General features: G+C 37.5%; 1 protein-coding gene across 3 annotated transcripts in view; it reads right to left on the minus strand.

Annotated features, from left to right (window-relative positions):
• TNPO1 (transportin 1) overlaps positions 1–12,496 on the minus strand; it is a 95,054-nt gene that overhangs the window by 26,972 nt on the left and 55,586 nt on the right. For all 3 annotated transcript variants that reach the window (XM_055555210.1, XM_055555212.1, XM_055555211.1), the window contains exons 8-11: positions 10,826–10,948; positions 7,499–7,617; positions 1,464–1,524; positions 439–607 (exon numbers count right to left, since the gene is read on the minus strand). In XM_055555210.1, the coding sequence (XP_055411185.1) occupies positions 439–607; positions 1,464–1,524; positions 7,499–7,617; positions 10,826–10,948 (472 nt within the window). The remainder of the gene's footprint in view (positions 1–438; positions 608–1,463; positions 1,525–7,498; positions 7,618–10,825; positions 10,949–12,496) is intronic.

The following is a 12,496-nucleotide window of genomic DNA, read 5'->3' on the forward strand; positions in this document are numbered from 1 at the left end:
TTCCATGTGATCCAATAATCCTATTCCTGGGTATATACCCAAGAGAACTGAAAACTTACGACCACATATCAAACCTTAGGTAACTGTTCATAGCATCACTACCGACAGTAGCCAAAGAGGGGAAACAAAATGTCCATCTGCTACTTAACAGATGAATCAGTCACAAAGACCACTTTTTGTACAATTCCACTTATAGAAAATGTCCATTAGAGTTCAGAAAATGGGAGTGACTACTAAGTATGTAGTTTCTCTAAGAGTGACAAAAATGTTTCAAAATTTACTGAGATGATGGTTGCACAACTCTGTGAATACACTGAAAGCCACTAAATTGTATTCTTTTGTATGGTTAAGTGAACTGTGTATGAGGGCACTGTAGGATGTGTTATTTCTCAATTAAACTGTTATCTAAGCAGGCGACTGTGCTTCTCTATGACTTACTTAGATTCCAGTCAGAAATCGTGTCATCATCATCAATTTCATCGTCGTCGTCCTCCTCCTCTTCAATTCCATCTTCATCATGCTGCTGAGCCACTGTCCTTGATCGATGAAACCGTGGCCTTATATCTTGCTCACTATCAGGAATTGTTTCATCTTCTTCAACATCACCCTGTGTATTTTTTAAAAGGAAAATTCTGGTTATATTCATATAAGCTAATAGTATGTATATGGGTAAAAGAATGAGAATATTCACAGATGGCATGACACATGATTCTGAAATACAGTTGATGCTTGAACAGTATGGGTTTGACCTGTAGGCCCACAGACAGCGTGACATGATTCTGAAACACAGCTGATGCTTGAACAGTATGGGTGTGAACTGCATGTCCAGTTCAAACAGGATGCAGATTTCTCTCTACATGAAGTATTAGACGACTACATAATCTGTGGTTGGTTGCATTTGCAGATATGGAACCATGGACACAAAGGGCCAACTGTGAAGTTAATCAGGGATTTTTGATTGCACTGGAGGTCAGTGCCCCTAATATCCCATTGTTCAAGGGTCAGCTGTATACATCTTCTGCTTGCCCCTGTGTAGAAAATAGCTCTTTGTGAAGGGGAGAATAGGCTATCACATAACCCATGCCAGATTATCAGGGATTTTGAACCACATAAGATGGTTTCCCAACATCTGGTATAATCTGGTATAATCTAGAGTATCTGAATTGAATTCAGAACATATTTAAGATTCTTTTAAAATGAACCCCAAACAGGCAGAATTAACAGGAAATTCACGCGAACTCTAACTCTACTAGTGTCACCATCTAGTTAGTTTCAATTAAGCTAGAATCTACTGCCAGTCAAATTCACTGTTTGCTTCTATCTTTCAACTCCATAGCATATGATATAACAGAAAGCCTATTTAAATAGAGCCCGCTCTAAATAAATGTCCTATTAGTCAAATTCAAACACCTGTAAGTCAGTGAAAATAAACATCCTTATTCATCAGGGAATAGTTTCCTTACCTTAAGTAGGATAATATCTATATCTGAATACTTCATGCCATTCACTAACACAGGGATCAACCTATAAAGACAGAAATTCATGAATCAAAGATCTAAAGATCTCAGGTCTCAGCAATCTCATGAATACTAATAATACCACTACTACTGTTAATACTGCCTTATAGCATATTCTATGTCTGCCCTTCTCCAATGATGAGTACTCCTAATATGTATCTTAGGCCTTTTACATACTCATGCATAGAATCTACTGGATGGAATTTTAGAGTGGACAAGATAGCTTGTCAAGAGTGCTTAAAAATAAAAACAATAATTTCTTTTTTTTTGCAATTTCTCCCCTAAGAACTTATCCCAAATACACGAAGGAACATTCCCAATTCTTAAAGATTCATGTTCCGTGATGCAAGACTAAGAACAATGGAAACAATTTAAATGTTCATCACTAAGGGCCTGGTTAAAAACAAGTTACAACTGGGAATTTCCCAGCAATCCAGTGGTTAGAACTCTGCATTTTCACTGTAGGGGCCAGGTTTTAATCCCAGGTTGGGGAACTAAGATCCTGTAAGGATCTTATTTTTGGATGCACACAGTCATAAACAAAGAAACAAATGACAGTGAAACTGGAAAAACAAAAAACCACCTGTGCAAAATACATAAAAAGCTCATATCCATTTGTATTAAAAACAATGAGATTCCTAGCCACAGCAATCAGGTAAGAAAAAGAAATAAAGGATGCATTCCTATAAACTAACAACAAAAGGTCAGAAAGAGAAATTAAGGAAATAATCACATTTACCATTACATCAAAAAGAATAATACCTAAGAATAAACCTACTCAAGGATGCAAAAGATCAGTATTCAGAAAACTATAAGATACTGATGAAAGAAAGAAAAAAATGACACAGATGGAGAGTTATCCCATGATCTTTGATTAGAAGAATCACTATTGTCAAAATGACTATACCACCTAAAGCTATCTACAGATTCATTGCAATCCCTATCAAATTACCAATAATATTTTCCACAGAACTAGAACAAATAATCTCACAATTTGTATGAAAACACAAAAGACCCTGAATAGCCAGAGCAATCTTGAGAAAGAAAACAAAGTTGGAGGAATCAGGCTCCCTGACTTCAGACTAGACTACAATACTACAGTAATCAAAACAGTATGGTACTGGCACATAAACAAATATATTTCAGTCAGACAGGATAGTAAGCCCAGAGATAAACCAATGTATCTATGGTCACCTGCTGCTGCTGCTGCTAAGTCACTTCAGTCGTGTCTGACTCTGTGCGACCCCACAGATGGCAGCCCACCAGGCTCCCCCGTCCCTGGGCTTCTCCAGGCAAGAACACTGGAGTGGGTTGCCATTTCCTTCTCCAATGCATGAAAGTGAAAAGTGAAAGTGAAGTTGCTCAGTCTGTCCGACTCTTAGTGACCCCATGGACTGCAGCCTACCAGGCTCCTCTGTCCATGGGATTTTCCAGGTAAGAGTACTAGAGTGGGGTGCCATTGCCTTCTCCCTATGGTCACCTAATCCATGACAAAGACGACAAGAATATACAATGGAGAAAGTGTCTTCAATAAGTGGTGCCAGGAAAAGTGGACAGCTATACACGTAAAAGAATGAAATTAAACACTCCCTAACATCATACACAAAAATAAACTTAAAATGGATTAAAGACCTAAATTTAAGACCAGACACTATAAAACTCATAGAGGAAAGCATAGGTAGAACACTCTGACATAAATTGTAGCATGATCTTTTTTGATCTACCTTCTAGAATAATGAAAATAACAAAAACAAACAAATAGGGCCTAATTAAACTTTAAAATGCTTCTGTACAGCACAGGAAACCATAAATAAAATGAAAAGACAACCCTCAAAATGGGAGGAAATATTTGCAAACAAAGCACACAACAAGGATTTAATCTCTAAAACACACAAATAGCTCATGCAGCTCAGAAAACAAAACAAAACAAAACAAAAAACACAACCCAATCAAAAAGTGGAAGATCCAAATAGACATTTCTCCAAAGACACACAGATGGCAAAAAGAAGCACATGAAAAGAAGCTCACCATAAAAACAACAAAAATAATGCCATTTGCAGCAACATGGACAGTCCTAGAGATTGTCATACTGAGTGAAGTCAAGTCAGAGAGAGACAAAGACAAATATATCACTTATATGTGGAAAGAAAAAAAAAAAGGTACAAATGAACTTACAAAACAGAAATAAAGTCACAGATGCAGAAAACAAACTTGTGGTCAATGACAGGGGGCGGGAGGGGGGGGCTGGCTGTTGGGCAGATAAATTGGGAGGTTGGGATTGATTAAATAAATACAGTTTATATAAAATGGGTTTCCCATGTGGCACAGTGGTAAAGAATCCACCTGCTAAATCAGGAGATACAAGAGATGTATCTCTTGTAGGTTTGATCCCTAGGTCAGAAAGATCCCCTGGAGAAGGAAATGGCAACCTACTCTAGTATTCTTGCCTGGGAAATCCCATGGACAGAGGAGCCTGGTGGGCTACAGTCCACGGGGTCACACAAGAGTTGGATGTGACTGAGTATGACAACAATATATAAAACAGGTGACTAAGCAGAGCACAGCGAACTCTATAAAATTCTGTAATGGCCGATATGGGAAAAGAACCTAAAATTGAGTAGATATATGTGCATGTGTAACTGATTCACTTTGCTGCACATCTGAAGCTAATAGAACATTGTAAATCAACTAACCTCCAATAAAAAATTATTTAAAAAACAAGATTACCTATATAATTACTTATATACACACTAACTAGGAAAGCTACACAATAAACTGGTATCTTCAGAGGTGAGTGAGTAGGCTAAAAAGGGACAATATCCATCTTCTACTTTATTTCTAAATGGCTGATATTTTTACAATGAGCCTACATTCAGTATTTCTATTCTTTTTAATAAAAGAGAAAGGGAAAGGGGAAAGGGAAGTAGCTCAGTCGTGTCCGACTCTTCACGACCCCATGGACTGCAGCCCACCAGGCTCCTCCATCCATGGGACTCTCCAGGCAAGAGTACTGGAGTGGGTTGCTCATTGCCTTCTCCTTAATAAAAGAGATGATAGTGTGTAAAATATAAAAACAGAAAATTTGAAGGATTTTATTCAAAAGAAATAATGCAAGAAGGAAGAGAGTTCTATGGACAACGTTATCATAGTCTGATAAAAGCTTAGAAATTTTATTTTTAATTTCTTAAGAGAACCACAATGTCTATAAACATGGAATTTCAGATATACTGAAATATTTATGACTAGCTAAAAAACATATGTATCAAAACATGTTAGGTAAAGGTCAGAATACTAACTTTAGTTCCGCTTTCACCTATGATGGTTTTCATCTTTGACAGGTTTCTTACACTTTGTTTTCTCACTGTTCAGCCACGCACACTAAGATGAGTCTAGTGAGGACAGAAGGTAGGGGAACGCTCTGGAAACACGTAACAATGTCCACAGCCTGCTGCTCCCAAATTCTATCTTTAATTGTTCTGGGTGGCATGGGAAAAGAATGAATAGGCAGAAGAAATTCATACTCATATGAGTATCAGCTGTGGGCTTATTAATAAAGCAACTTCTTTATAACCTAGTGAGAAAGGTATAATGATGAGTAAGCTAAGGTTCAGGCTTCCTGGGTGGCTCAGTGGTAAAGAATCCACCTGCCAATGCAAGAGATGCAGTTTGATCCCTGGGTCGGGAAGATCCCCTGGAGGAGGGCATGGCAACCCACTCCAGTATTCTTGCCTGGAGGATCCCATGGACAGAGGAGCCTGGTGGGCTACAGTCCACCGAGTTGCAAAAGAGTTAGACACAGCTGAGTGACTGAGTAAAGAATTGTTTTAGCTTTCTCCTGTAGCCTCATGTTTTAGAAAACGAGAGAATTTTAGTGCAACATCATGGAAAGGCAATGATGTTAATACCAATAATGAATGTTTACTGAGTACTTAAGTATATACCAGGAGAAGGAAATGGCAACCCACTCCAGTACTCTTGCCTGGAGAATCTCATGGATGGAGGAACCTGGTGGGCTACAGTCCATGGGGTCGCAAAGATTCGGACACGACTGAGCGACTTCACTTCACTAAGTATATACCAGGCACTGGGTTAATTGTTTTCTATGGATCAATTCGTTAATAAGCCCCAGGAGATGTTAATGTATTATGTGTAAGAATAAAGGTGGGGGAAAAAAAAAAAATTCTGGTGAAAAAAACCTGTTCCACCAGATAACAAATGCTCAATAACCAAAAGAACATACTACTGGCTAAAAACAACAACAAAAACCACACAACATAGCCCAGAAACAGATAAAAGAATTTAATCCTATTCTTTGTTACATTACTGCTTTCTATGTGAAATAAGAGATCTCATTTTGATCTCATCTCATCAAAAAATCAGCTAAAATTGCTGATCTTTTAGCCTGCTACCAAGTTACTGATTGCTTAAAAAAATTTGGATTTTATTAGGGCAATGAAAGAGACCACTAATCTATAACTGCTCTTATCTCCTAATGTTAGAGCTTAGGTTTGCATTAATAAAATCTCTTCAGCTTTATAAGAATTAATGTCTGTTTTTTATAAGACGTAGAATTATATGATCCAATAGTAAGAAACAAGCATATCATAAAAGTGGCATCACAAATTAGAAAGAAGAATAAATTTCCTGGTGGGGTGGGGGGTGAGTGGAGGCAATCCATTTAGCACACCTTACACTTTACTCTAGATAATAAATTCTAGGTTGACTAGAATAAAATATAGGTGGAATTGTTTTCTTGGTAAGAACTGACTACATGAAAATGAGAACATCTGAGTATACAAACTTCTGAAAAAAATGTGACTCCACTAATACAACATATTAAAACAAATGGTTATTTTTTTGCGTATTAGATGGCTAAGATTAGAAAAACTGTAATTAATGGATGGCAAAAGTTGTGACAAGATGAGACACTGCTAGTGTATTATAAACTGGAGAACACCATGATGGAACAGCACTTCAAAGTTTAGACTAATGACATGGAGGAAAGGGTACAACTTATAGTAACTGACAAGAGCCAACCACAAAACAGTAAATCAAAATTTTAAGCACTAACTATAGATAGATGCCTTATTCATACTATCAAACTTATTTCTTTCCAAAACACTGATATATGACATCTGGTATACAGTACTGGGCATCTCAGGTGGCTCAGGCTCAGTGATAAAGGATCCACCTGCCAATGCAGGAGATGTGGACTCAATCCCTGGGTTGGGAAAAAACCCCCTGGAGGAGGCAATGGCAACCCACTCCAGAATTCTTGCCTGGGAAATCCCAAGGACAGGGGAGACTGGTGGGCTACAGTCCACTGAGTTGACTGAACATGCACACATGCATACAGTATTAACACAGAGAAAAACACATTAAAAGACAACACACCAAAAAGAACAACTGATTACTTAAGGGGGTGGAAATCCAATGGAGTTTAAATTTTCATGTAGAAAATTAAGTTTATGAGCCTGTATTTTAATTTCAAAAGAATGTGAGCACTACTTTTAAAAGTAACTGACTTTAGTTGATTTCATATATATTTCATAAATCACTGTTATATACCTAAAAATAATAGTTTTACATCAATTCATCTCAATACTGGAAAAATGTATTAAAAAAACTGACTTAACAGCATTCATTGGGTTAAAAATAGACCTAACAATATGTTAACCAAAAACTCTTAGCACAACTAGTAATAAGATCTTTGGAAGGGGGAAAAGAGTCCATAGTCAAAATTACAAGATTATAAAAAACTGCCATGGATTATCCAAAGTAAGTTATAATTCACAGCATAAACCACCCTCATGTCGTTTAGAAAACAAAAGGAATTGCTTCTTAATATCTTTACTTATATATCAGTAAAATTAAGCTCAACTTCTTCAGAACTTCACTACCTGATGGCATAAGTATGCAATCTAAAAATACGAAAATGAGGCATCACTGTTAACAAGACAGCACTGCTAAGAAATACTTACTTGGGAAGATGCCTTATGAGTACATCTTTGCATATTGGCTGCTCAGCCAAAGTGAGCCAAAATTCGCAGGCTTCTAAAGCCACATTTTCATCTTGATCTTGGGTCCTCTGTAGCATGTACTGTAAACAAAAGAGCCTTAGTATTAATAGGTTTAAAGCACACAATTAAACCTAATCCAATTTCAGCAAGTTAAGAGTCCTTTGCTATGGGCCTTACCCTTTACAGTAGTTCTCAATTTAGTGTTTGGATTTTTTTTTAAAAAAGCCTCCTAATCAATTCTAAAAAGCAGCCAAACTTAAGAACTACTGTTTTAGAATGTTGCCTAATATAAAGTGTCCAATTCATGTCTGTCTGCTTCTCAAAATAAACTCCACTAAACTTTTCATAAAATGGAAAATCTTTTTATAATATAACTACCCAAGCTGTCTCTTATAATTACAACTATACCTTGAACCAACCAAGGGTAGGGGTGCCAACCCTTCAAGCAGTCAAATAATCCACATACATAGCCAATCTTCCACATATACAGTTCCTCATCTGCAGTTTCAGCCAATCTTGGGTTATGTAGTACTGTAGTACATATTTAGTATAAAAAAAAAATCTGTCTACGAATGGACCCTTGCAGTTAAAACCTGTGTTGTTCAAGGGTCACCTATATATATATATTAATACTTCCAATATTTAAGAAGATATATACATATTATACAAGATTTTTTTTGAAGAAAGTAGACACATTTGTCAACTGCAATTTTCAGTTGCCAACAAAATAGGTTTATCATGTCCTTTGAACATACCAAGCCAAATTCACTTAGTTGAAAGAACATCTATCTGATCTCCAAATCTATCCAAACCTACCCTCCTTTAAAAAAACATCCCCAAACCAGGAAATCCCCTGGAGACCCAGTGGCTATGATGCAGTGCTCTCTCTGCTGGGGCCTTGGGTTTGAACTAAGATCCTGCAAGCCGTGCAGCTCGGCAAACCCCACCCCTCCACAAAAACCTTATACGTAAAAACAAAAGAATCAAAGGCATGAATTCACAATGTACCAGGGGCTGAAACTGGGGTCAAGTGATGAATTCCTCAATGAAACATCTCATATTACAAAATACAGCCACACAACCACTCTGATAGGTCACCCCCTCCCATGTCCTACTACAATGCTGAGCGCTGCTGAAGAAAGAATTGCAGCCGCACAAATTAGGTTCCCCAGGTATGACATGACAAATGATAAAACATTTTTCTTGATTTTCTGGTTAACTCCAAACTCTTAACGAAATTTTCAACCAACGCCACCTGATTCTTCTAAACACTTCAGAGAGAACAGATTTATCAGCAAAAATGTCATTTATTCCCATTTTGCTGCTACATATCCTTATCAGTACATCTATTTTTCCTAATGTTTTAGAAAAGGAATTGCTGAAAAGCATGAATGCTATCCTTTCTCTAACAGGGACTCTGAGAGAGAGGGAGAGGGTGGGAAGATTTGGGAGAATGGCATTGAAACATGTAAAATATCATGTATGAAACGAGTTGCCAGTCCAGGTTCAATGCACGATACTGGATGCTTGGGGCTGGTGCACTGGGACGACCCAGAGGGATGGAATGGGGAGGGAGGAGGGAGGAGGGTTCAGGATGGGGAACACATGTATACCTGTGGCGGATTCACTTTGATATTTGGCAAAACTAATACAATTATGTAAAGTTTAAAAAATAAAATAAAATTAAAAAAAAAAAAAAAAAAAAAAAAGAAATGCCATCCTTCAAGTACAACTATGTCCAGTAATATGAAAATTAGGCATGACTCTTTTAGCAATAATGAGTATTACCCAATAAATTACACTGTTCTAATAATAAGTTGCTATTATATATTCCTTACTTTAATAACGGCTGATGATGGAACAAAAGACTGGTTCCAAATAGGAAAAGGAGTACGTCAAGGCTGTATATTGTCACCCTGCTTATTTAACTTCTATGCAGAGTACATTATGAGAAATGCTGGACTGGAAGAAGCACAAGCTGGAATCAAGATTGCCGGGAGAAATATCAATAACCTCAGATATGCAGATGACACCACCCTTATGGCAGAAAGTGAAAGGGAACTAAAAAGCCTCTTGATGAAGGTGAAAGTGGAGAGTGAAAAAGTTGGCTTAAAGCTCAACATTCAGAAAACGAAGATCATGGCATCCGGTCCCATCGCTTCATGGGAAATAGATGGGGAAACAGTGGAAACAGTGTCAGACTTTATTTTTCTGGGCTCCAAAATCACTGCAGATGGTGACTGCAGCCATGAAATTAAAAGACGCTTACTCCTTGGAAGGAAAGTTATGACCAACCTAGATAGCATATTCAAAAGCAGAGACATTACTTTGCCAATAAAGGTCCGGCTAGTCAAGGCTATGGTTTTTCCTGTGGTCATGTATGGATGTGAAAGTTGGACTGTGAAGAAGGCTGAGTGCCAAAGAACTGATGCTTTTGAACTGTGGTGTTGGAGAAGACTCTTGAGAGTCCCTTGGACTGCAAGGAGATCCAACCAGTCCATTCTGAAGGAGATCAGCCCTGGGATTTCTTTGGAAGGAATGATGCTAAAGCTGAAACTCCAGTACTTTGGCCACCTCATGCGAAGAGTTGACATTGGAAAAGACTCCGATGCTGGGAGGGATTGGGGGCAAGAGGAGAAGGGGACGATAGAGGATGAGATGGCTGGATGGCATCACTGACTCGATGGATGTGAGTCTGAGTGAACTCCGGGAGTTGGTGATGGACAGGGAGGCCTGGAGTGCTGCGATTCATGGGGTTGCAAAGAGTCAGACATGACTGAGCGACTGATCTGATCTGATCAGTGATCAATGTACTTACATAAAATTATTTTCATCACATAAAAACTGAAAGAGAATCTTTTAAAATCTAAATGGTCTACTAAAACTCACTATAAAGGTTATATATTTTCAACTTAGAAATCTCACTGTTAACATAAATCAAAAGTTGATCAGATCAACTTAGCAGTTATGTGTAGAAAACAAATTTTTATCTACTACAATTTTATTGGCCTAAGTCGTATCTAGTAAATACAAATCATCTACATATTTCCTAGTTACACTAGTTAAAAGCTGTCTACTCCTCTAAATTACTTTCCTCTCTATAACATCTTAAATCTCATGAAAGAAAAATCACCATAATGATAATTTATAATTTTAAGGCAATCATAATTAATTTTTATAGCCCAAATGTGACAAATAAGAAAACAGTGATTTTACACTGTATGTTTTGTGCCCAAGAATTTCCTTGAGGGGAAGAGGAGGAGAAAGTTTTTAAATTGCTTGTATTACCTCAACTATATTATGCATGTGAGGAAGCAGGCGATCCATCCGAACTTCAAGCAACATCACAAGTGCCCGGCACACATTTTTCCGTACCTCTGGTTCTTCATCACCAGCCAAGGCGAAGAGATTCTATCGCACAAGAAAAATTTTCTTCTAGTTAAATATTCCAACATACTAGAAAGGTTTATACATAATATTCTCTTCAAGGTGGTAATATTTAAAGAAACTCTAAGATATAGCACAAATAAAGGCTTATGAATTAATTGGCCCACAGTATTAGATTATAAAGACAAACACAGGAAGCTAACTGCCAAAAATTATGATTTCAGTAAATGATCTATAGCCATTCTTTTAAACAAGAGTATGAGCAGCTGTGTTCTGAAGTAATTTTTAGTTTGCGAGAATAAAACCATGTCATTAGGACGAGGAGCATTCATCCAGCTCACCCAGAAATAAAGATAATTATTAAAATACAATCTGATTTACCCTTCAAAATTACTCTCAATAGAGTATTCCTACCAACACTGATTCTTAACAGGCGCATGTTCTATAAAAGCATCAACAATTGGGACATATATACTGAGAGTTTCTAACAACCTAACCCTCAACTGTTGTTCACTAAGTCAAACTATTAAAAAATAATAAAGGTAGCAATCAATCTGATGCTGTTCTCAAGTTTCTCTAAAAGTGAAAAAAAAAAAAAAAATCTGAATGGTTCTCAACTCCAAGATGTTGTTACTCAATTTTATAGACCGAGAGAGAAATGCAGGTTAGACATCATGTAACTTGCAAGCAAGTGGGGGACCTGAATTTCATTTTCACAAAAGTATGGGTAAGTCCACGCTCAGTTAACTATACCAACAAGCATTCACTAGAAGTTGTCTCTTGAAGAGGTTCAAGTGGAGATTCAAGAAGAGAAAACAGTAAGCCTTCCCTATCTCACTCCCGAGGTTTTACTTTACACACAAACACACACACACACACAAATTGAAAGCAGCAAAAAAAAGAGCTAAAATAATATAAGTAAAATCCAATGTGTCCCACTATCTCTTCCCAGGACCACAGAAACGTCTCCAAATATATGAATCTGAAATCTAATTACAAAGAAAGGGTAAGACAATAAAATAATTTAAATATCAAATGTGACAGTATGTTGCATTTTGAGAACTTTAATTTCTCCAAATCCTGCCTCTATTTCTGAGGCTTTCAAAACTCTGTAGTTGCACTTTTAATTTTACATAGTCGGAAATAGTACTGTTTTTCCAGCAGGTGCTGCTTATATACAATCGTTCATTAAATTTGATGCTGTCTTACACATGAATACCCAGCTTTATCAAGGTATGTTATAGCCATGTATTAGTGATCAATACACTTATCATCAATCAACCCTGAGTATTCATTGGAAGGACTAATGCTGAAGCTCCAATACTTTGGCTACCTGATGTGAAAAAACTCGCTGGAAAAACCCTGATGCTGGGAAAGACTGAGGGCATGAGAAGCAGGGGTGACAGAGAATTAAGATGGTTGGATGGCATCACTGACTCAACGAACGTGAGTTTGAACAAACTGCAGGAGACAGTGAAGGACAGAAGCCCTGGTGTGCTACGGCCCGTGCACACCAGAGCTGGACACAGTTTGGCGGCTGACCCCTCGTCATCAGTGCCACCCGACTCAGAG

The sequence above is a fragment of the Bubalus kerabau genome, chromosome 18 (genome assembly GCF_029407905.1).
Source record: "Bubalus kerabau isolate K-KA32 ecotype Philippines breed swamp buffalo chromosome 18, PCC_UOA_SB_1v2, whole genome shotgun sequence".
NCBI classification, from domain to species: domain Eukaryota; kingdom Metazoa; phylum Chordata; class Mammalia; order Artiodactyla; family Bovidae; genus Bubalus; species Bubalus kerabau.